The sequence below is a fragment of the Pteropus alecto genome, unplaced genomic scaffold, assembly GCF_000325575.1.
Source record: "Pteropus alecto unplaced genomic scaffold, ASM32557v1 scaffold86, whole genome shotgun sequence".
Lineage (NCBI taxonomy): Eukaryota > Metazoa > Chordata > Mammalia > Chiroptera > Pteropodidae > Pteropus > Pteropus alecto.
Window position 1 is genome coordinate 8303720 of NW_006442109.1, and position 27148 is coordinate 8330867.

General features: G+C 34.4%; 1 protein-coding gene and 1 non-coding gene across 12 annotated transcripts in view; both read right to left on the reverse strand.

The window, feature by feature from the left end:
* The window catches only part of MAP2K5 (mitogen-activated protein kinase kinase 5), a 239813-nt gene that overhangs the window by 128930 nt on the left and 83735 nt on the right, over window positions 1-27148 (reverse strand). For all 11 annotated transcript variants that reach the window (XM_025038819.1, XM_025038818.1, XM_015596119.2 and 8 more), the window contains exons 10-13: window positions 24288-24356; window positions 24113-24194; window positions 11469-11530; window positions 6081-6129 (exon numbers count right to left, since the gene is read on the reverse strand). In XM_025038819.1, coding sequence (XP_024894587.1) covers window positions 6081-6129; window positions 11469-11530; window positions 24113-24194; window positions 24288-24356 — 262 coding nt within the window. The remainder of the gene's footprint in view (window positions 1-6080; window positions 6130-11468; window positions 11531-24112; window positions 24195-24287; window positions 24357-27148) is intronic.
* LOC112469895 lies at window positions 12497-12600 on the reverse strand. The gene has a single exon (XR_003042749.1). It is a non-coding gene; the product is annotated as a U6 spliceosomal RNA (small nuclear RNA).

Below are 27148 nucleotides of genomic sequence, written 5' to 3' on the forward strand. Positions count from 1 at the left end.
TGGTGGCCAATGCCAACAGCAGCTTTTAAGGATATCTTTCCCTCACTTACCTCTTTTTCTTTTTGGCATTGCAAATGTCCTTTAAATCATGTAGGATTTTTTTTCAAGCTACTGAGTTGCTAGATCAAACCTACATAGGATTTTTCAGGACCATGAGATATGGTAGTAATGACAGAAACACCAAAACCCTTTGAAAGAACAGTCTTTTTGGCAGGAGGATTTTCTAAAGTAGAGCTTCTACCATACTGCTAAGAAGTAAAAGAATGCCTTCTTTCCTTTCCTTTTTTTTTTTTTAAGCCTGATTTGCTGAGGAAGAATAGACAGTAAAATTCACCCTTTCTAGGTGCTCAGATCTATGTGGTCTAACAAATGTGTACAGTCATGTAACCATCACCAAAATCAAGTTATAGAATATTTCCAACACCCTCCAAATTCCCTCTGCTCTACAGCCAACCTTTCCTCTACCCTTTGGCAACCACTGATGTATTTTCCATTCTTATAGTTTTGCCTTTTCCAGAATGTCATGTAAGTGGAATGACACAATAAGTAGCCCTTTGAGTCTAGCTTCTTACACTTAGCATAAAATATTTGATATTCATCCATGTTGTATGTATCAGTACTTTTGTTTCCTATCACTGCTGAGTAGTATTCGTTGTACGAATGTACTACCCTGGGTTGTTTCCTTTTGGATTACTATGAATAAAGCCACTATGAGTGGGATTCCTGGATCATATTGCAGAAAAAGTGCCAAACTATTTTCCAAAATGGCTCTACCAGCTTATAGTCCTACCAGCAATGGATGAGAATTTCAGTTGCTCTGTATTCATGTCAGCACTTAATATTGAGTTTTTTCTTTCATTAAAAGACCTTTAGTGAAGATCTCTCTTTTAACAGAAAAAAGGTAGCAAGAAACATTTTTTAGCACACTGAACTACTACTGAAAGTTTAAGTAAGCTTGTCTCCTCTCTTCCTCTTAAAACTCACAAGCAACCCATCAGGAAATCCTACTGACTCTAGATTAAGAATACATCTAGAATCTGATCACTTCTCCCCAACTTCATGACTGTCTCCCTGATGTGAGCTTCTATAGCTCACCTGGATTACGGACTGCAACAGTTCCTAACAACTGACTCTACCCTCATCCCTATTCTTGGCCACAGGCACGTTGGCATCCTTGCTGTTCCATGAACATTCCAGGCACATCCCACCTGATGTCTTCTGCTTTCCAACTGGACCCCAAATACCTACTTGACTAATAACTCTGCTCCTGTAAGCTTTTGCTCCAATCTTACATTCTTTGAGGCCTACCTAATGAACAATGCAATCTACACTTTGCCTCTCCTAAGCCTGATCTACTTTTTCTTTTCTCTGTATTACCAAAAACCTTCTAACACACTCTGTATTTACTTTATTATTATGTTTATTATTTATGGATTGTTTCCCAACCCTGCCTCACCCTGCTAGAAGATAATTTCCATGAGTGTAGGAATCTTTTGTTTTGTATACTGATGTATTCCAAGTATGTAGATCAGTGCTTAGGACAGAGTAGGTATACAATAAATAGCTGGTGAATGAACTAAGAATATTGGCTTTGGCATTTAACGTAGCACCAATCGGAAGATCTGAGGCTAGATTTATAAAAAAATAAAGCCAAGAGGAGAAAATAAAATTTCAAACATTCATGTTGAAATCACAAGACTTAGTTTCTCTAAATGCAAATCTATTTGGGCTCTTTTGCCTTCAGAATAATATAAAAAATTTTAAAAAACATAAAAAAAAATTAAAAAGCTCTCTTATTAGAGAAAATAAGTGAAACTAACCAGGTTCAAAAATACAAAAAATGTGCTGGGACACCAACTATGTAGGTTCTTTCTTTCTATAAACTCCATCTGTGTAAGACTGCCCCAGCCTGATTGCCAATTTTATTTTCTTAATCTAAGTTCTATTCTCATTACCCTTCAATTTCTATTTTTTTATTTTTTTTATAAAGGAAAGAGAGCAGTTACTGCCAGGGCATTCTCACATCTTCCAAAGAAATGGCATAGGTGTTAATCTTGTATTTATGTTTGATGTGGGTAATGATGGCTATGACTGGAGCTGTAGGTTTATTAATATGCAGGGCTCTCACCTCATTAGTGGCGATGTATGTTTTGAAGTTAAGCTGCAATGTTTGCTGTAATGTCAGATCTGGCCTAACAGACTTTCTCACTGTTCATTTTCTTTGTTTTTACCCAGTCAGTATATGCTATGCTTACAGGGCTCACACACATGCTTTTTAATAAAGATAATTTTCCCACAGTAGTTAATCTTGGTGGAACTTTCAAACATTTTTAATAATTATGTCCTCATCTGATATCACATGTTTATCTTAGAGAAAAGATTTTCATAATTTTTGACCCAGTAATACTAAGTATAATAAACTCTCTCCCTGGCTTGATTTGGGAGTAAGGTATGCTTACTAAGTAGATAAAGGGACTATTTCATAGATATTATATAATACAGACATACCTAAGTATTAGCATTTGATAGTTTATAAAGTACTTTCACATATATCATCTCAACCAATTCTTAAAAAGAACAAAATAAACAATACTAAAACCTGACTGAATATAATATTTGATGATATATTATGAATGGCAACTGTTGTACTTCAATCTCAAAAAAAATTTCCAGTTGCCATAATATACTAGCAAATAAACTAACCTGTACCAGATTAACAAGCCACATGGAATGACTGGTTTTCCACTGCTTGGTGCTCAGATTTCATTCTATTCTATAGTCCTCACTGAATATGCACTATAGAAAAGACTTGATTTTCAGCAGCTTGTTTAGAAGTCAGTAACAATGCTTTATAAATCCCACAATATACTATATATGTTACATATTAAAATATGTCATATACATATTTTAAACAACTAAAAGTACAGGAACACTGTACTCCAAGAAGCTACTTAAAGATGAGCAATAGGTTGTACTCTTTTTTCATTATATAACTGAATACATCTCCATTTCTTAATTTTTTAAAATTTGTGTTCATAAAGTACAAGGCCCTGGTTTTTAGGGGCAGTATTTGGTAGAGAAAAAAATGATGATGAGAGGAGAACATAGGTATTTAGAGACAAAGGAGAAAGAAACTTAAATCATTCATTAGTGATTCTCTTTGCCAGCTTCCTTCCACTCCCTATCTTTTCACGGCATCTGTACCAGGCTCCCCTTTCTACACAGGACACTTGTCTTTGATTTGACAATGTGACACATATTCAGCTATAATTCCCATCATCATTCATTTAGAGAAAGCAAAAATGAGTATATGGGCTTTTAAGAAGGTACAGCAATGAGCTTATACAGCAAAAGTGTATAAACAAGTATATTACCTATTTAATTGCCTTAGCTGAACTTAAAAGCTCTGATCTTTAATTGCCTGATTGAACTGATCTAAAAAGCTACAATTTTTTTAATCAAGGAGAAAATTAAATAGCTTTTTGGTAAATAAAAAGGCATCTTTAATCTTATTTTCATGGAATCCAAGTTATTAAATATGGATAAAACCTCTAAAATATTAAGTTAACAACTACTCAATCTAGAGTAAATTTCTCATTACAAAAGTCTTTAGGGACACCTGGCTTCTTCCATTCTTCAATAAAAACTTGTGCTTTTAAATCCAGAAGGTAAAAGTGTCCAAGAATAACTAAGGAAATCTGAAAAGCTAAATGTATAAATGCATTCAATGAGGCATATTACTACCATATATTTCTATAGTTGAGTTCCCATAATTACTGGGGAATAACTGTTCATCTGCACTATAATTCATTGGTCTTTCCATCCATACAAATGCAACTGCACATTCACTCATTAGTATTTATTTAAAACTAATATCCCTTGAAAGAGTTTGTATGGCCCACTACCACTGCCCCCACTCAGCCCCCCGCATATAACCTCTTCCCAAGACTAGTGATATTTTATAGTGGGTTACTCTCTGTGGGAAGCACAGACTGATAGAAGGACAAGCTCAGGATTCCTTTTTCAAATTTCTATGTCCTCAATCAGTCAAACCATTAAGGCCCTCATAAGTCACTGATTAAAGAACCTTTCTTAGCCCAAGCTGCACCCAGAGCTAGGAAGGACTCACTTGCCTCTGAGAGGCTCTGGCCAACAACATTGGCCTACAGTGACCACAGAATGGTTGTACTGGGAATCTGACCAACACCTTAAATTTTACTTTTAGATCTAGACATAAATTCATCTGAAACATGTCTATTAAGACACCATTTCAAATGAAAAATTCAATTATTTCTCCAAAACAGAGTAAAACTAAAACCAAATAATTTAGATACAGGAACTACTAGAGGTATATCTATTTATCTGCATGATTTTTGATTTTAAAAGATAAATAAAGATAACTGCAGAATAACTAAATAGTATTTCCCTGTCCACATTAGTTCTTAATGCTACCAAGATCCCTCACAAAAGTTATGGCTAGTAAGAATTCATTATAAGTCAGAATTATGCTCTATGCCCAGAGTACAGGATGATCGTAAGTATCACTTTAATAATAACATTTGCATTTCCCTGGCAAGGTCCCTTTAATGAGGCTTTGCTATCGAGAATTGATGACTTCCTTGAGTTCCTTTGTCAAATGAAGACCAGATGTCCATAAAAATCAATAAAATGACAAGAATTGACCACTGTGTTAATTCCTATCAAAATGGCTATAAACAGTCTATGGGTTGGTGAGTGTGTGGAGGTGGGAGTACAGGGAATAGAAGCAATACAAATCATATTATGTTAAATACCATGTCTCTTATTCTTGGTAATGAAAAATGCTCCATTTCTGTCTCACTCACCAGAGGTGTTTACATGCTTATTTATACCCAGTAAGAGAAATACTAACTCTCCCTACATTTACATTTTGCACAAACTACAATCTAGAAATAGAGTGGGCTAGTTTTAAAGAAAATTTTGGTTTATGATCCATTTAATCAGCATAAATACCTTCAAGAACTGAACTGATATTTTACTTGTCAAAATCTACATACCTTCCTCAAAAGAGGAAGGAGGTTATAAGAAAAAATTGGAATCACTAGGACATGAAAACCATAACAAAAAACAACCCTTAGTGACAGATGTGCTACCACAACTGAAGACATCAGTTGTTTCTCTCATAGTTTATACCTTTTTTTAAAAAAAAACTTTCCTTTAATCACATCTAATGTGTATGCTGTTGCATTCCCCAAATATGCATAAAGCTAGGCTGAGCAGATGTGGAAAATTAAACAGTATTGTTAGTAACATTAGGCCCTGAAGTTGCTTTGTTATAGTCTGTTTCTCACTTAATAATTTGTTTCAAATGAATTCAGACATTTTGGGAACTTTAAAAAATGCAAAGGGAAGTTCTTTTTGCAACATTCAATAGTTAATCTGATTAGTCTTCTCATATGTTCTGTTAATAGATTAGGAGACTAATTTCTGATGCTTTCACCAATTCCTTATTTAAAGTTTCACCTTCAAGGTATGTGAAGCAATCTCTTAAGAAACAGTATATGATGATATCTGAAATATTTTAATATAAAGAAGAGGTACAATTATACAGAAATGAAGGTTTTGCATTAACTAAAGAAAAATCAGATCCCGTCATTTTCAAATATTTATGAAATACCTTTTTACATGCTTAGTAAATATTTTTCACAAAAATATAATACCAAGTTTATAATCTAAATTAGAGCAGTTGTGAGGGGAAGGAAAAGGCAGAAAAGGGTAAAAGGAATCAAATATATGGTGATGGAAGGAGATTTGACTTTGGGTGGTGAATATACAATGCAATATAATGTTACAGAATTGTACCCGTGAAAACCTATATAATTTTATTAACCAATGTCACCCCGATACATTTAATAGAAAAGAATCTGAGCATTTGAGGGAAAAAATAAGAAAAAAAATTCATAAAGCAGCCACTGTTTGAACTACCAAATAAATCAGCTGGCTTAATTATCACATCACTTATTCACTTTAAAAATCAAGCGATCTGGACAGCTCCCCACCCTACCCCAAATTAAGTCAGAGCTGGTAAGCTTAGTACGTACCTCTATGTAAAATCTTTAAACTCCACAAATAGGTAAGGCCTTTAACAACCTAAATTTAAGAAAGAGAAAACAGTACAATGATGGTTTTTTATATGGAACTTTCCACACTTAAACATATAATCATATCAACCATAATCCTTCCTTTAAAACTCTCAACCAATAAACATCTCCCATTTCTGGGCCAGGCTCTGTGGGGACGCCAAGTGTATAAGCTTCAGGTTCCCTCCTTTAATGGACTAAAAATGTTCTGAAGATAAGGTATGAGAGATGAAAGAAATAAGTGTATGTGCATAAAATGATCTTTGTGGTGGTGTGAGCAGGGAGGAAGATAGGAAAAAGGGACAAAGACCTTTAATTTTTGTTTTTCTATACTCTTGTATGTGAAAATTTTTAAAAAGTCATGACATTTATGACCAAGCAGAAACATTTTTAGAAAGTTCGCTAATGAAGGCAATGGGTGGAAAAGAGAACTTTTCCTGCCAGTAGTCAGGAAGGCTTTAACCAAAGTGCTGGGCCAGATTCGACTATGTGAAAAAAAGAGAAGAAAGCATTCAGGCCAAGGTAAGAATATATCAGCAAAGTGTTGGGGCAGTGTACTCTTCAAAAACATCAAGGTCATGACAGACAAACACTGAGACACTGTTCCAGATTAAGGGAGACTAAAAAGACATGACAACTAAATGCAATGCATAACCCTAGACTGAACCAGAAATTTTTTTTTTTCTTTTGGTCTATAAGGGTATTATTGGACAATTGGCAAAATCTGAATAAGAACTGTTAATTAAATAGTAATCTATCAATTCTAATTTCCTGATTTTGATCAGTACACAGTGATAACGTAAGGGACTGTCCTTGTTCTTAGGAAATATGCACTTGAAGTAAAGGTAAAAGGTCATGATGTCCACAATTTATTCTCAAATGTTTCAGGAAAAAAAGTATGTAGTATTTTCGATCTGTAGTTGTGAATCCATGTACGCGAAGGGCCAAATTATACACAGATTTTCAACTACGCAGGTGGTTAGTGCCCCAAATCCCCGCATTGTTCAGGGGTCAACTATATATATAAATTTTAACCAAATGTAGTTAACTGTTAACAGCTGTAGAATCTGGGTGAAGCATCTGTGTGAATTCTTTGCATTATCCTTCTCACAACTTTTCTGTTAGTGTAAAATAACTTCAAAATGGAGTAAGAAAGAACAAAGTACATAAAGATGATGATCCTCTCAGGCTTGTCTGGCTAGTACAAGCATAAGTGTGGAGTCCTGTAAATAATACTGAAATGGCAAGTCATGGAAGTAAAGTGAGAAAATACAAACATCTGAACTAGATTTGGATTCCAGCATTCAACAGCTGAGTCAAGAATTGTCAAATAAGATACTGAAAAAAGGATATTTCTAAGACCCTACGTACATTGGCTACAAGTGCTACCTTTTATGTTGAAAATTTAATCATTAAAAGCTTTAAAAATCTCTATATAGAAATCGTTGTAAAAGGAGATGCACATATTTTTACACCCATTGACTCTGTAAGCACATGAGTGTGGACTGAACCAATTTCAAGGTTGATTATTCTTAATTAGATATCGGATAATATGAATGAACCCCCTATCACTCAAATTTACTACAAGAATTTAAAAATACCTACATTATAGAAAATTTTAGGTGGCACAGGACTATAAGAAAGAGAAAAACTACCATTATGAGAAGTAACCAAGTGAGTTACATTATCTTGAAAATGATGAAAAGAGGATTGGGGGCTAAACAGGCAAGGATTTTAGTTGATCAAGAAAGACGATGAGCAATATTAACAGAAATGCAAAGAAAGAAACCCAATTTCCAAATACTAAAGATACAGAAGATAAAATCTAAATTAATGCTGAGCAGAGGTTAACACATTTTAATTATTCTCATAAAATGGAATGTACTCCTGATAGATTTGCTAACATAGTATAATCAATTACATAATATATTTGTCTATTTTAAGAAAACAGAATGCATTTTTATAGCAAATGATTTCTTCCAGGGTTTGGAATAAGTGGCATTACAATAAAACACGTTTTCTGGATAGCAAAATAATAATAAAAAGAAAGAAAATATTAAAATAGTAATAATGATAACTTTAACACAAAAAGAGGAAATGGGACAAAAATATCTCCTTAAATGCTTATAAAAAATAATATCAATAATGAAAACAATTTTCTCTTTGAATAGTAGGAAAAAGTCATCTTATTTAGCATGGAAGTAATCATCTTCTGAGTTCTGGAAATGTCAAATTTCTCAACGTATAAGCTTAGTTGCATATTCTAAAACCTTCACATTAAAAAATAACATGCCACTAAAAATTGGCCCTTTAGAAAGTGAATAATCAGAAAACACACAGGGGAAGGCAATTCATCATATTCAGATTGTCAGGCAGAAAAAAATAAAACGAACACTAATTTTATGATACTAAAATTATAAAATTTATTTAAGAGATTCAAAAAATTATTACTCTTCCAACTTTGTCAAAATAGACTACATTTTCCTTTATAAGCATACAAGAATCAATGTAGATAGAGCTAGAAATCTGTCAGCTGAAAATCTACAGAGTTTTATTGGTATTCAGAAGGCTAGGTTTCACTATGACTTGACAAAGCCTTGACACTAAGAGTACTTATATCTGCTGTCAATCATTCACTCCCTGACATGTCAAGTACACATCCTTTCAGGGACAACTTCGATCAACATTAGCACTCAAAATATAGTACACAGTGTCACTGCTTCAGAAATGAGAAGAAAAATGTGTTAGATGGCCGGGAAAGGCAGAAAGGCATTCCTCTTTATAGGAGACCAGATTCAAATGGAAAGTGGATAAATATCATTGAGCAAGTTGGAAGGCCAAAATAAGCCAGTTTATATGAATTTCTTTTACTGGGACAGATATTCTCTTCCCATACATCTTACAAGAGAGAATTTAACAACATACCATAAAGTATGACAGGGATCCATCCTGTAATGAACCTTGGATCTTTGGACCTGTACTGTATACTAGATTTTTAGAACCCAGAAGGAAAAGTTAATTTGGGGAGGGAGAGATGCCTACATGTGGTTCTAAGACATGAAAAGAATCTGAAGTGATCATATGTGTTAATCCATTATTCTGACTCATACTTTTCTTTTTTTCTTTTTAACTTGTTCTTCATTTTTTCTCCTTTTCTTCTCATTCTCTCAGGAAAGCAAAGTTAAAGATCATGGGGGCTGGAGTCAAACAACCCTACGTTCAAATTATTACTGACTAGTTATAACTATAGGCAAGCTATTTAACTTTTCTAAACCTCATCTTGCACATGTATAAAATATGTACGATAATCTATACTTTACAGAGTTGCTGTAAAGACTAAATAGCAATATCTGTACATAAAACATTTACCAATGATTGGCACAAGAAAGTATTCACTATACACCTATTTCCCTCCTCTCTCCTGATTCTGTTGTTTCTGATTTAGCTGTAGTTCTCTTATGCTTTCTTGGTCTCACTGAAAGAACTCAAGGGAATGATGTTGATGTTGTCTTCAGAACACTAGAGGACACACAATCAAGGATACTGGGGATCCGGGTAGGCTATGAGAACATGTACTATAAAACCCATGACATACAACCCATTAATTTGCTAGTCTTATTTTGACTGGTAGAATCCTTCCACTGGTGTTTGTCAGCTGCAACAAAGATTATCCAAGTTTGTAGCTTACTCAAATTACATTAAAAAAATATACTTTGGAAGCATTACACAAGCTTAGGACCTAGCAGAGTTTATGAAAAGTGGCAGATGAAGGGCAAAATTATCAAAAGCCTTTTTTCTACTCTAGCCACAGGCAGTTTTCATTACTATGACCTGATGAGCCATAAAAGCTGGAGAAATTGGACACATTCCAGGAAAAAAAAAAAACCCAAATTTTTAAAAATGTAAGAGCAAATGTAAACAATGCTTTGGGCTAGCACTTATTTTAAATGCCTTTCACTAAAATAATTTTTGTCATATTTTCAGTAACTCAATAGGTTAGCTCTATATTTGAAGCTGGGTTATTATTATTACTTTTTTTTTTTTTTTTTTGCTGACTCCATTCACTTCACAGGCTTCCCACTCCAGCAGAATTGAAAAGACCAGTGGCCTTGTGTGGATGCCCTACACAAGGGAGAGGTAAGATTTATGAAGTCCAGGAAGAACATGCTTCTCTACTGAAGAAGGCGGATTCTTATTTTAGCCAAGTTCAATAGATAACATTGAGTATATAAAATCATATGCTTTTTTCTTTTTCAATTGGTATTCTTGCCTTTTTTTGCCCTTTATAATACGTGTTATTAAACTTTAGAGCCAAGAACTGCCAAAAGCCACAAAGCATTCATTCCCCCGAGATTAAAAAAGGAAATGAAACATTTTTATTTTCATCTAAAATAGTGATTTAAGTACTCAAATTTCATACTAATCTACCTAAACATGTAGATTAGAAGCTACTTAACAGCAATAGCATCAGAAAAGAAAGTTCTCATCACCCTGGGCTGTTCACACTAATAATTAGAAAGAAAAAAAGGAAAGCTGTGAATTACAATGAACTAAAACTAAATAAGTGTCCATGTCGGATTAAAGGATTTGAGTTGTCAGTTTGATGTATAATGAATGTGAAAATCAGCCATTTAATTAAATGGTACATGGTATACTCCCTTTGTTCTATACTAAACTGCTTAAGTTATCAGAATGTCTTTAGTTTAGCAATTGTTTAGTATTATACCACTCCATGACTTCTCCTAGACACTTTTTTAACCTACATTATTCCAAATTTGAAATCTGGGGCTTAAATAGTAGTTTGGCTTATTTGAAATATTTCATCAGTTTATCAGTGAATATAGGAAATAGGAAAACTGCTTTTAATCACAAAGGGAATAAATCCTAGATGTAGTGGGTGAAAAAAATTAAAACTCAAGAATGTAAAAAATCTGCAAAAATCTTGAAGAATACTTAGTAGTGTTTTCTTATAGGCAATTTTATTTCAATAATTTAGACCTTAACAATATTTTCTAATATGTTTATAATTACAAAATGTCCCCAAACCCGTTTTCTTTTTGAAGAAACTAGAAATTTTACTGGTAAACAAGAGTACTAAGTTCCCTGCAAAATATGAAACTAGAACAAGTCAGAGTACCCATAGCCTGAAAGATGTCATGTGACGATGTAGTCATTGTGGGTTGGTCTCTGAAAAGAAGAGAGCACAAAAATGGTAAGAAAGTTAAGAAAGCCCTGGCAGTCAATAGGGATTGAAGAAAAGAAAAAATCATCCTGAGGATATAAGAAGAATACGGCTTGACTAGAGGTAAAAATCACTCAGATTTCGTAAGGTTGAAGCCATATACTCACTGCTACTGCAATCCTTCCAAGGACATGCTCTGGAATTTTTCTATATACATCCAAAGATCCCCCTGTAGAGACAAACATGTTGTATTACTACAAATAAAACTACTAGCCATGAACACGCAATACAATATATATATGCCTTACTGTTGAATTGTACACCTGAAACTTACTGGCTTTCATTAACCAATGTCACCATTATAAAAATAAATTTAAAAAATATATAAATAAAACTACTAGAACAGTGTACTGTGCTCCCCTCTGCCCTGTGTATTCACTGTGAGAAATTTTTTTTTTCTCATATCATTCATTAAACATCTAGGGTAAAATTTTAGTTCAATTTTATTTATGACATAATGATACTTCCAGATAAACCATAACTAGTTACTTACATTTTGTTCCCAAGTGTGTGTGCAATCACATATACGTAAAAATGAAGAAAACTAGTCAAGGGCGGGTTAAGAATTTGTATGTAAACTTAATACATACACAAAACTGAAGAGCAAAAGGACCATCACATTTAGGTATCTGCTCTGTGTAGCAGTTTTCTCGAATGTAAGTTAGGAGGACCCCATCTTATAATTTTTATTTTCTTAAAATTATTTTAAATAAAATATAGCTAACATATAATATATAATAGTTTCGGTGTGCACCACAGTTATTCAACATTTATATACCATACCTAAAGAAGTGATCACCATGTTAAGCCTAGTAACCATCTGACACTATACGTTTCAAAAACATTATTGACTATATTTTCTAAGCTGTCAGTACATCCCCAAGACTTGTTTTCTTAAAATTATTTTAAATAAAATATAGCTAACATATAATATATAATAGTTTCGGTGTGCACCACAGTTATTCAACATTTATATACCATACCTAAAGAAGTGATCACCATGTTAAGCCTAGTAACCATCTGACACTATACGTTTCAAAAACATTATTGACTATATTTTCTAAGCTGTCAGTACATCCCCAAGACTTATTTACTTTATAACTGGAAATTTGAACTTCTTGTTGAGATGCAATAAAAAAATATGAAACACATCATGAATTTGCATGTCATCCTTGCACAGAGGCCATGCTAATCTCTGTATCGTTCCAATTTTAGTATATGTGCTGCCAAAGTGAGCACTCAGAATTTCCATGTTAACCAAACAAAGCTGGTGAATATAAGGTCCAAAATACACACAAAAACTAATAAAGTAAAACAGCAGTGTTAACATCTTCCATTTAGGTATCAACAAAGCAATCAATCTATTCCAAAGATACTTAGTTCAAAATGTTTTGTTTTTAATTCTTTTTGATAACACTTCGAAAACCATTTTATGGGGTAAAAAAGAAAAATCAACCTCCTATGCCATAACATTTTTCACTAAAATGCTATTCACTAACTCCCTTCACTTTTACCAGTTCAGCTTTTAGCAGTTTCCAAAAGCCAAAAACACTAGACTGTGAACATAATCAAAGCATGGCCATGTTGTTGGTTTGTTTTTAATTTTCATCAACCTAGAAGTTAGCACAGCTAGCAGATAGTAGATATTCAATAAATATGTCATATGAATAAATAAATGAATTAAAATCACCAAAAATATCACCAGAAAGGTATAGTTCTCTGAAAGCCGTTTCAAAAGAAGGGACTGTAAACCATTTACAGCGCCAATAACATCATTGAATAACTGTATACCTTTCCTAGGTAACTATTTCAAGGAACTAGTATTTACTTGGAAGTATAAATTTGGGTATGCTTATTAAAATTTTAATCTTACACAAGTGGTATAAGAATTTCTGAAATGTCACATGTAACTGAAAAATAAAAAATTATAAAATAATGGAAAGGAGAAGATGATAAGAAACACACAACCAAAAAAAAAAATGTCAGAAAGATATGCAAAGAACTACTACTTTATTCATATTAATGATATGATTATGTGAGAACTGTTTGAACAATATGTAATAAACTTTCTTTGAATCAAGTTGAGGTGTACAGTCTTTCAGTTCTACAATGGAATTATCTAGGATATTTGAGAAATAATTTGTTTCTACTAGAGACTAAAATTCATATTTAACCACTTGACTACCAGATGATTTATAAGTATACTTCATAAGGGATTAACATGGTGCATGTTATTCTTCTGAAATTCAGTGAAGTCTATTTTGCAAAAAGAAAATTTTTATGTCAAGTTTTCTTAAAGTTGAATATCAGAGAAAAACATTAAATAATTCTTCCTGTAAAAAACTGGAGCATAGCATAGGAAATGTAGTCAGTAGTATTACAATGGCTATGTGTAGAGCCAGATGGTTGATAATCAGCGGGATCATTTCGTGTAAAATATATAAATGTCTAATCAATGTACTGTATACCTAAAACTAATAATAATTTTTTTTTATAAAGCAACTCGTTTTATATTTATACTGTTTAAAGCAGGAAATGATCACTTCTTTAACTAATTTTGCCTTGCAATTTTCAGATTCTGACAAGAAGTCGGAAAAACCATGGTGTGACTAAAACTTATGTTTTGGCTCTGGGTGGTACCGGGAAGATAATGAAAAAAAGAGACACTTCTGATCTTTATTTACTAAAACAGCATTTTTATTATAGATGCAATAAAAGTGAATGTATGGTAGAAAAACATTTTATGTTCTCATTGATCTTGCACATGAATTGGCAGTTAGAAGGATGATCAGTCTCAAGATCAAGCTTCATATGGAATACTGACAAATGCAGGTTATTGCACCAGTCCTTTATGATGTGAACAGCTTGAGTGATTCAAAACCAGGAGGTGCAAATTCAGTCACATATACAAATAAAAAGTCCTAAGAGGAGATTTAGTTTTACATAGGATATATATCGGGGCTTAATTAGTGGAATGGATAATAGTCAACGAGCTAAATCAAAAAGACAAAGATTTTATTACTACAATTATCAGTAAAAGAAGCCAAAAAAGAATCCCATTTTGAGGTAGTTCACTAGTTTTTATAAATATCCATTTAATCTTGGTTATATCTCACTCTCCTTAGCCATCTATATGAGTAAATCTTTACATGGCTTTGTGTCATCAGATTCATCCTGTCCTTGACATAATCATTAAAGATAATTGTCAGAGGCACACACGCATACACACACACAAAGATGTGACCACTCAGAATCGAGAGTTCCTATTAAGCCTGATGAGTTCCCTTTGTGCAGTTAAATAATTCTTATTAGGTTAAAAATGGCAAATTGTTTTCAGTTTAATTTTTATTCAGTTTTATTATCTTTTCTATTCTATAAGCTCATCCCCAAAAGGCAATTTTTAGACCATCAGATCATCAGACATTAGTGCTGGAGAGACATTAAAGATTAATGCAATGACTTTATTTGACAGATGGGGGAAACTGAGTCTCAGAGAAATGAGTGTTCTCTCTATGACCATGAGTCAGTTGAAGGCAGAGCTCAGAAAAGATCTGAACCTTTGAACTCCCAGAACTGCAAAGGTCTTAAAAGGTTTCCCTGTAACATCACATAATTGAAAATCATATGTGAACTTTTTACAGTTTAAAAAGTCTCACGCAACGTGATATTACTATGACACATACTCAGCGAGATAGTTTAATCTTAGCTAAAATGTTGGTATTCTAGGCATTTAGAAATCTCTTCTTTATCTGTCCATAGTTAGTATGAACTATTTGCTAATGATTCCAAGGTCGGTGGTTTGCTCTCTGTGACCTCACTTCCCTATGTTGCCTGGCCTCAGATCATTCCTAGCCAGTCATTTTATTGCATACCACTATCCACCAGAAAGAAAAGTGCTAATAGATTAGCAAAAACCCATCTCAGCTGCCAAACAATTATATATTTCTATTGATGAATCAGAGTTATCATCTTCATGTCACTAGAACAAAAGGACTCATGGGGTAAGGCGTATTCTAATCCTAATTACAGGGTATAAAATAGAAAGCAGTGTCTTGCATGTAGAATAAAAACAAATGTGTAGTAAATAAACAAGAAGCAACATTACTGTCATATCCATTTCAACATTTTCCTTAAAATGACCATGATTATTATTAACAAAACTGAAATCTGGAGTCATAAGCAAAAATTTCAGGAGCTCTCTCAGCCTCTGCTAGGTGAAAAAGTAAAAAGTCCTTTCTTTCTTTGCAACATGGGCTTTTGGGAAAACAGTTTATTCCCATGATAGTAATCCAAATCCATCTGCATATATTCTGAGATGCATCCGGGTGTTGCTTAGTGGACTTAGTTTTGACTTAATAAGAAGGCACGTCACATCACTTCCCTGGAAGATCCCGCTTGCCATGCGGTCTTTACTCAACCTGACTCGGAGCTTGCTTAGTACAAAAAGCCTTTTTCTTAGGGGCATTCGTTGAAACTAATTAGAAGCAGTTGATTAACTTTGTAACTGACTAAAGTGGTAGATAACAGTTTAGGTAAATGATAAGCTAACCGTAAGCATTGAAAGGAAACACTGGGGAATGAGATGTCCATAGAGGCTTCAAAAAGCTCCGACATATTCTTGGTGATCTAGGACATATACATGCATAAGGCTGTGTGCATGCTCAGGAAGGCCTGAGGAGGCTTTAAGCAGTTACCTCGGGCTGAACGAGGATCAGCACAAGCAGGAAGCAAAGACTAAGGCAGAGTTATCAACTGCCTGGGTAAGTGTTGAAGGTGCCCCAACACACACACAGAGCTCCCGAGCAAAGACTGGGGATTTATCTGGTCCAAGCACTTAAGAAAACCCTGTCTAATCTTTGGCTAATCAGTAAGCTAACTAAAAAGAGGCTTCAGCGGCCATACACTAAAAGAGAAAATATTACAGACTAGTTCAGAAAAGTCACTAAACAAACATATAACAACAATAACAAACATCATCGCCAACAAACCCTAGGGATAAGGAAGAGTCTGATTTCCAGAGTTAACACATTATATTATTAAAAATGTACAGTGTTCAACAACAACAAAAAAATGAGACATGTGAAGGAAAAAAGGTATGACTCATATAGGAATAAAAGCAATCAACAGAAAGTGTCCTTAAAAAAGCTCAGATGTTGGACTTAATGGAAAAAAAAACTTAATCCAAATAACTAATAAAAACCATGTGTAAGGAACTAAAGTAAAATATCAGAATGTCTACCCAATAGAGGATATCAATAAAGAGACAGAAATTACACATACACACACACACACACACACACACACACAGATATATACACATCTATACATATATAAATTCTAAAGTTGAAAGGATAATAACTGAAATGAAAAATTCACCAAAGCATATTTGCGTATGCAGAAGAAAGAATCAGGGAATGTAAAGACCAAATGAGATTATCTAGTCTGAGGAACAGAAAGTAGAGAATGAAGAAAATGAACACATTCTTAGACACTATTAAGCATATCAACAAAAGTATAATGGGAGACCTGAAAGAGAAGGAAAAAGGCAGAAAGAATATTTAAAGAAATAATGGGCAACAATTCCCAAAATTGCTGAAAACCATTAATCTACACATCCAAGAGGCTCAATAAACTTCAGGTAGAATAAATTTAAAAAGACCCACACCTAGACAGATTATGAAACTATCCACAAAGACAAAAAGAGAATCTTGAAAGCAAAAGAAGCAATGCATCAAGTACAAGGAGTTATCAAAAAGATTTACTGCATAGAGGGTAGAGGCTTTGTACATCTCCTCTTGTGACTACACCAAAATTGTGATGAAACCACGGAGCAAAAAGCAGCAGAGTCACCTGGGGTCTGGATGAACAGAAGCCCTACAACTAGAGAGAGAACTAAGAAGTTACCTGGGAACGGAGGCAGACACGCTAGGCTGCCTGGTCCCACATGGGCTGAGCAAAACAGAGGCTATGGCAGCTGCAACCAGCAGGTACAGATGTTCCTCTTGAAGAGACCCACCACTGCAACCAGATTTTTGTGGGGACAGACTTGCTCACCCTGAGCTCCAGTGCTAGGGTGGCTACTGGGGGTAGCACCAGGGACATACGGGGGGACACTGAGTTACAGGGCTTTGAGGCGAGGACCAGAGGGGCTTTTTTTTCCCAGGCAGAAGTGCTGGTGGTATCCATTGATCTTTGGTTGAGCCCTCCCTTCCCCCAACCCAGCATGTGGACACAGGCACCACCATAGGTGAGATGTCATCAAACTGGATAACAGAGGTTGCTCTTCCCAGAAGATTTCCTGAAACTCCGCCCCTCCCAACTTATAGCCCTACCCAAGCCACATCCAGTGGTGTGCTCAGTGTGCCCTGTGCCACTTGCTGAGCAGCTCCAAGCCCCACACTGGCAACAGCCAGCCTTGGTTTCTGGCATGGCCTCCTGAAACAACTTTAAGCACAGCACAGCTGGCAGCCATCTGTGGATTGCTTGCTGACTCTTACCAGGTGGCCCTGGAGGGGCACAGGCTGAGGCTAAACTTGGCCTGCAGCTGGACCCCTCTCAGGACCATGCCACTGGGCCCCACAAAACCATGCTACTAAGACCAGGAAACTTAGCAGCTTTACACAGAAGTACATAGAAACAGACATAGAAAGGCAGCCAAAGTGGGGAGAAAAGGAAGCATATCCCACATGAAAAAACTGAATAGAGCTCCAGAAAAATACCTAAACAAAGTTGAGTCAAACATTTTAACAGATGCAGAATTCAAAACACTGGTTGTAAGGATGCTCAATGAACTTAGGGGAAGAGTACATGAACTCAGTGAGAACTTTAACAAAGAGATAGAAAACATAACAATGGAGATGGAAATTATAATAGAGAACCAGTCAGAAATGAAGAATACAATACCTGAGGCTGAAGAGCACATAGAGGGAATCAACAGGGTGAATGAAGAGGAGGATCGAATCACTGATATAGAAGATGGGGTAGCAGAGGACACCCAATCAGAATAGCAACAAGAAAAAAGAATCCCCCAAAATGAAGGTAATTTAAGGAGACTATGGGACAATATCAAGCGTAATACCATTCACATCACAGGGTTACCAGAAGGAGAAGAGAGCAAGAGGTTGAAAACCTATTCGAAGAAATAATAATGGAAAACTTCTCTAACCTGGTGAAGGAAATAAACATACAAACACAGGAAGCTCAGAGAGTCTCAAAAAAGATGAACCCAAAGAGGTATATACAAAGATTAAACATAATTAAAATGCCAAAGGTTAAATACAAAGAGAGAATCTTAAAAGCAGCAATTGAAAAGCAGTTTGTTACCTACAAGGGAGCTCCCATAACACTGGCAGCTGATTTCTCAAAAGAAACTGAAGAGCTTGGCACAAAATAATCAAAGTAATGAAAACCCAGGATCTACCACCAAGATTACTTTATCCAGCAAAACTATCATTCAGAGTTGAAGGACAAGAAAAAGCTAAAAGAATTCATCACCACCAAGCTTGTATTACAGGAAATGTTGGAGGGACTTCTTAAAGAAGAAGAAAAAAAATGTATCGAAAATATGAATAAAGAATGGCAATAACTACATATCTATCAACAAATTCTTCAAATGAAAAAGAATTAAGTGCTCCAATCAAAAGACAGGGTGAATGAATGGATAAGAAAACAAGACCTTTACACATGCTGCCTATGAGAGACTCACTTCAGATTAATATACATACACAGACTAAAAGTAAAGAGATGGAAAAAAGATACTGCATGATGGACCTAGAATGCATCGTGCTGAATGGAGTAAGTCAGATAGAGAACAACAAATACCGTATTTCATGTACATCTGGAATCTAAACAAAAAACAAACAACAAAAAACTAGAAACAAACTCAGAGAACATTTTGAGGGTCACCAGATGACAGAGAGATTGGAGGGGTCACTGAAAAAGGGGAAAGGGATTAAGGACAAGTGGGTAGTTACAAAACAATCATGGAGATACAAAGTATAGCATAAGGAATACAGTCAATAATATTGTAATAAATATGTGTGGGGCAGAGCGGTACTAGATTTATTGAGTTGATCGCTTTGTGAGTTATATAGATCTCTAATCACTATGCTGTACACCTGAAACTAATATAATATTGTATCTAACTATAATTGAAAAATAAAAATTTTATTACAAAATATTAACTGCTAATTAGTCATCAGAAACTATGGTGATCAGAGGCAATTGGATGGCATATTCAAATAGCTGAGAGAAAAAGACCGTCAACCCAAAATTCTATATCCAGCAAAACTATCCTATAAAAAAAAAAAAAACGAAGAGAAATTAAGACATTCTCAAGTAAATAAAAACTGAGAGATCATCGCTAGCTGAGGGACCATACAAGAAATAAAAGGGAGTCTTTCAGACTGAAGAAACTTCAGATTGAAGTTACTAGCCAGTAATTCAAATCCACATGAAGAAATAAAGAACACTGGTAAAGGTTACTTACTATATTGGTAAATATAAAAGACAGAATAAATATATTTTTTTCTTTGTAAATCTTTTGTTCTATCTGATTTAAAAGACAACTACATAAAGCAATAATTATAACTGTATTGATCAGCACTCAACATATAAGGAGGTAACTTATATGACAATAACAACACAGAGGAGGGGGAAGGAATGAAGCTACGTAGGAAAAATGTTTTTGTACACTATTGAAAGGAAGTTGGTATTAACCTGAACTATGTTGTTACAAGTTAAGATGTTAACAGCAATCTCTAGAACATAGCTCAAAAAACATAGTAAAAGAAAACACCAAAAGATTTAAATGGTACATTAGAAAATATCTATTTAACATAAAAGAGGGCAGTAACGGGGAACTAGAGGAACATAAAAGACCTAAGACTTACAGAAAACACTCTAATTTGAATTAAATGCTCTAATTAAATGAGATTGTAAAATGGACAAAAAATGATACAACTATACACATAAAATGATACAACTCTTGTAGACACAGAGATGCACTTTAGATTCAAATACCCAAATAGGTAAGCACACAGTAATCAATGGGGAGCTGGAATGACTACAGTAATAGCAGACAAAACAGACTTTTAGATAAATATTTTGACAAAGAAACACATTTTTAATAATAAAAGCCAATCTATCAAGAAGATATAACAATTATAAACATTTAAACACCTAACAACAGAATGCCAAAATACATAAAGCATACTCGATCAAAAAATATTAGTTGGAGACTTCAATGCCCCATTTCAATAATGAACAGCTATAACAAAAATTAACACAGAAAGAAAATAGTTAAATGACACTATAAACCAGTTAGACCTAACAAATATCTAAAAAACATTCTACCCAACAATAGCAGAATACATTCTTCTTAGGTGCACACGAAACATTCTCCAGGAAAGACAATATATTAAGGTATAAAACAAATCTCAATACATTTAAGGACTGAAAGCATACAAAGTATGTTCTTTGACCTCAAAGGAATATCAGAAATCAACAACAGAAGGACATTCAATGTGGCAAGTGATATATTCCTAAATAAAAGTGGGTCAAAAAAGAAATCACAAGAGATTTCCTTTGTGGGGAATTAGGAAGCATTTTGATAAATGAAAAAAAAAACACACACAACATATCAAAACATTTAGGATGCAGCTAAAGCAGTGCTTAGAGAGAAATGTATAGCTGCAAACGCTTACATTAAAGAAGAAAGATCTCAAATCGATATCCTGTTTCCACCTTACAAAAAAAAAGAGTAAACTAAACCCAATGGTAGTAGAAGAAATTACTATATACTACAACAGAGGTAAATGATATAAGAATAGAAAAACTATAGAGAAAATCAAAGAAACAAAAAGTTGATTTTTTTGAAAAAGCAAAGAAACTGACCAACCTTTAGGTACACTGATCTAGAAAAAAGAGAGAAGACTCGAATTACTAAAATCTGGAATGAAAAAAGGAAGCATTAATACTGACTTCACAGAAATAAAAATGATTATGAAGGAATACTATGAACTACTGGACACCAACAAGTAATCTAGATGAAATATACAAATTTCTAGAAAGCCCTGAACCACTAAAATTGACTCAAGAAGAAACAGAAATTCTGAAAAATACTACTTATAATTATAAAGAGACTGACTGATAATCCTCCCTCTGACACCTCCCCCCACAAAAAGGAAGAAATTTTCAGCCTTAAAAGGGAAGGAAATTCTGACACATGACACAACATGAATGAACCTTGAGCACATTATACAAAGTGAAATAAGCCAGTCCCCAAAATCTGTACGATCCCACTTAAATGAGGTACTGAGAGTAGTCTAATTCATAAAGACAGAAAGTAGAATGGTAGTTGACAGAGGCTGGGCATAGGAGGCAATGGGGAGTTCTTGTTTAATGGGTATAGAGTTTTAGTTTTGCAAGATGAAAAGAGTTTTAGAGATAAATGGTGGTGGCAGGTGCACAGCAAAGAGAATGAACTTAATACTGCTGAACTTCCACTTACAAATGGCTAATATGGTAAATTATATGTTACATGTATTATACTACAACTTAAAAAATACTGTTATGGAAGACAGTCTTTCAAACCCTAACTGGCCACATAAGAATGAGCCTTTGGGCTTGGAGCACTTGCTTACCAAGAGATAAAGAGCCCATAAAGCCTGTGCTGGGCTTATCTCCTTGTTTGAGAATATCTTTCCCTGTTTCAGGTCAATATGTACTGCTTTGTCCTGCTTAAGTGTGTATGTCAATGACCCTCAGGCATGCCTCCACCTTTCAGCATTTCTGACTCCACACGAGTAGGGTAGGAAAGGAATGGGGGCGGCAAGTCTTTTTGCTGAAGCACAAAAAGGGTAGGGGAAGGCCCATTGCCTTGCATAGGCTATCAGGAAGGACTAGCTGCTGGCCATGGGGAATTGACTCCCACTACTGAAGCACATCTTTCTCTATCTCCTTCTTTTATGTGAGGAAAGCACTGTTCAATCCAGTGCTTGATTGTGCTGTGTTTTCCTTGGCGACTCTGATACCAAGATGCAGCGAGCAAAAGTGGGCTTGGACTTTTCCTGTTAACAGGCAACAGATGCCACCTGACTACAAAAACTACCCACAAAGAAAACCCCAGGACCAGATGGCTTCACTGGTAAATTGTACCAAATGTTTGAAGAATAATTAACATCATTCCTTCACAAACTCTTTCAAAAAACAGAAGAAGAAACACTTTCCAACTCATACTTTGAAGATGGTATTATCTTGATACCAAAACCAGACAATGACATTATAAAAAAAGAAAATTACAGACCAATATCCCTTAACAATATGAATGTAAAAATCCCCAACAATGTACTAACAAATCTAATTTAGCAACACATAAAAAAGATTATACATCATGACCAAGTAAAACTATCCCAAGAAGGCAAGATTGATTCTACATGCAAAAAGCAATTAATAGAATATACCATAATTATGGAATAGAGGACAAAAAAATATATGTTCATTTCAATAGACGCAGAAAAAGCATTTGAAAATTCTAATACCCTTTCATAATAAAAATACTCAACAAAATTGGAAGACAAGCAGACTTCCACAACCTGGTAAAGAACATCTACCAAAAACCCACATTATACTTAATGGTGAAAGACTAAAAGTCTTCCAAGATCAGGAGCAAAGGAAGGATGGCTGCTCTCACTACTTGTATGCAACACTGTACTGAAGGTTCTGGCCAGGATAATTAGAAAAAGAAATAAAAGGCATCCAGATTGGAAAGAAGTAAAACTACCTCTATTTACATGTTCTTCTACATAGAAAACCGTAGGAATCCTCAAAAAACTACTGGCTCTATGAATCCACTTTTTCTAGTTAGTCTTTTTGAACGGTAATTGTCACACTACCCATTCTGGTTTTAAGACTTAATTCTTAGCATCTACTATAACTAATTTAGAACACATTATATCCTTTATCACATTATCAAGGTATCAGTGTTGGTTCACTAAAAAGTCTTGCAGTGCATGAACTAACTGCTTCAGTTCTATACTGAGAACTCCCAGAATGAACTAAGTATATTTTAAAATGTTGAATTTGAATGGGTTAAACAGTGTAAAACTGAATACGTAAAATTTAAAGACTGCTTTGATTTAAAATGGGTAAACAATAACAATGACGACATAATTTCGTTGATAAAGTATCAAGAAATCTGAATTTTGCCATAATATTCAGATCAAGAAAGAGTTACTAAAATGGAAATGAATGAAAAATAAAGACGAGAAAGGGCTAGAATCCAAAGAAAACTAAACACATCTTAACTAAACAACTGTGTTGAAAACAATTTCTTATCTGGCAATTAAGAACCATTTTCTTTCTAAAAGACACAGGACATTGGGTTAATAGATTTCTTGAAAAGAAAATCTGTTTTGGCTATTGAAACATTAAAAGAACAGAACATCTGTTTTGCAAGTAAAGACAGATTGTATGGAATCAAATATCAAACCACTGATCAGACTAGCATTTAATTTGTTCTATTTAAATTTTTCAATAAAAGTAAATGAAATTACATTCTTGAAATAACAGGTCAGCTACAAATATTTAACACCAAGAACTCCCAACACTAAGATGTTTCAGAGTATAAAGAAAGTAATTATTAGTATATTTTAATTATTTTTTATTCTACTTGACATCTATATCAAAACCATGTTATAAAGCACTCTCCCACAAAAAGCATTTTTCAAGTATTTTAAAAGGGAAAACTCACCATCCATGAATTCTGTACATATTGAAATCCTGTTTTCTACAAAAAATGCACCATAAAACCCTATGATATATGATGAATCACACTGAAACAAAAATAAGACAAAAGTAGTTAAAAACCTGCAAGCCAAGACCATAGTCATGCTTTATACGGAAAAATGACCAAAAAAAAAAATTACCTTATAAAGAATCTCTAATTCAGACATAATTTGCTTCTGAAGTTCCAGTGTAATATCTAGTAGTATGACCTAAATATGAAAAAAAAATCAACATTCACACATTTATTCACCTTTAAAATAAATACAGCTTTACTCACTATGAAATATAAAAACCAAAAATATGGTGTTTCTTCTATTCACTCCCCCTTTCTCCTCCCCACCATTATAACCCCCAGTAATACAAACTGTATCCACATCTGTCTATCCCTTTGTATTGGGGGAGGTGGTATAGAAGTGATTGATGGGACCAGGAAAAAAGCCAGGTCTCAAAGGTCAGTATTAATGGCTTTAAAAGTCAGTTAAGTTATAACGCCCTTAATTTATACACCCTATTTTGGCCACATTGGTTATTTTCAGGAGAAGAAGATAGGAATGACCCTGAAACCATTAAAAAGAATTGCCTTGTAATTCAGATACCGGGCAATAAGAGGAAGAGGGTGATGAGTAAAACTGATATTTAAAGTAGGGTTTTTAGTTATAAGAGAGATAAGGCGTTTTTAAAATATATCATCTTTTTAAATTCTTCTAGCTGCATAATGTTTCTTTGCTAATAATGTCATAAAGTGTTGGAGCTTGATGAAACCTCAGAAATTATTTCACCTAATCTCCTTCTTTTAGAGGAGGAAACCAAGGTTCTGAGGAACCACTCAGCCTAGTAATATTAGGGCCCCTCCCTGACTCTAAGGACCATGTACTTCCCAGTATATACTGATGCTTTATGGTTTTCTTAATAATATCAACCACTGATTCAGATTTGTAATGCAGAAATGTAAAATATTTATAAACTTACCTAGAATAAATTCTACTTTATTTTAAACACTATTTTTTAAAAAAGGAATATCAACTATTCAAATTTATTTAGCACTTCAGTAAAGCCAACCGAAGAGAAATTATTTTTTACTTAAAAAAGAGAGTGATGAGAATAAAATAGTTGGAAGACTTTTTTTTTTTTTTAAGATTTGTGGCAGAGTTTCTGACTTTAGATATTTCTAGATAAAAATTTAACATTCAGGATTACCATGAGACTGTAGTTATATACCATCCAACAATGAACCACATTTTGTATTAAAACTGCAGAATATAATTATACTGGAGGAAAAACTCTATAAATTATGAATCGCAAACTGCTGATAGAACAAGGAAAGAAAAAGATAATTCTAAAATACATTTTATAGTAATGACATCCATTTGGGGGAAGGGAAAGTGAGGGGAAAAAAGGGACAGCCGGTTTATCAAGAATTTGCTTTAGGGTTATTTATAAAAGCTCTCATTAAATTAGACTTTAAATATAATACAAAACTGCCAAGAAACATTCAAACATTTCTCCCAATCAATAATCATTTTGCCAACAATATTCACTTCTATTTTTGTTCCTGTATAAAACTTAGCAACAAAATAAGTTCATCTAGTGTTGTTTCAATTCTATTCCCTAAAATATTAGAGCTATCCACACTACCATGTCAAGCACAGGGAATCTTTCATCCTAAAAGATGTATTAAAAGGAATGAAGTCATTATTTACCTTAAAGCAATGGTTCTCAACCTTGGCCTCATTATAAATTATAATTACCTTTATATAAAGGTATTTATATAAATATATCAGAGCACTTTTAAACAAAGCCTTACCTTAAAATAATGGAATCAGAATCTCTGAGATTGAGCCCACCTCTTAAAAAACTTGTCAGGTGATTTACCCACAGTAAGGTTTAGAACCGCTTATTTAAGGTTTCAAGAATACATTTACTCAGTGCTTAGTATGACTAAGCTATATTGTATCTCCAGACCCCCAATCTAGAAATGACATGATCTCACATGGTTAGCCAACACATTGGAAATTAATCCCAAACTACCGGCTATAAACATATCATTCCCTTGATCAAGAACCTTAAGTGGGTTCCTATGGCCTAACATCTAGTGTGACAATTGAGGAATTCTTCTACAATTTAGCTCTAATCTGCTATTCTAGCTCCCCTCACTCCTCCCCACCCAAAGCCAATCCTCATGTGAAACCAGATGATTTTTACTGATCTACACAAATGTCCTGTGCTTTCCCCTACTTCCAGTCTTTGCTCCTGCTGCTACCTCCCATTGAGTTGTGCTTCCCTTCTGCACTCCACCATCATTGACCATAAAACCTTTTCTATTTTTTAGACCCAGCTTGAATGCTGCCACCACCTCCAGGAAGCCAGCCCCAAAGCCCTTCATCAGAATTTATCCCTAGCTCTGGCCCTTTATCTTTCTCCCTTTCACATTGCCTTTAGCATCCATGCCTCACCTCTGAAAAACAGGAGGCTAAAGAGTAAAGAGTGGATGTGAGCACCTCAAGGACAAGGGCAAGTCTTGTGCACCTTTCTCCAGCCCCCTCCCCCAATCCACACACACACCCAGCACCCAGCATAGGGGCTTACTCACAGTAGTGCCCATTAAGTGATGTGGGATTTAATTAAAGTGTTCCTTACAACCACAATCCTTTAAATAAGAAGCTGATTCTAGACAGGGTGGAAATGGATTGCTTGATTTTTACAACTGAATTAAAAACTAAAGATACAAACACCAAAATAAATAAAAGTGTTATACTAGTCTAAAATGTTGCAAGTAATACTACTGTATGTATGGAGCCAATCCACTGCACTCTAATAGGCCTTGATCATTTTGGTATTTGCTATAGTCCAGAACAGTAGAGATTCCATAATGGTAGAAAAATGGATAAAGCAATTTCTGGGAACTTGAGAGAGAAAGTAAAATCCACCTTAAAATAACTCTACTGAAATGCTCTTCTGTTTTCTGGGAGACCTGGCACTCTAGGTGGAAGGTTAATTCTCT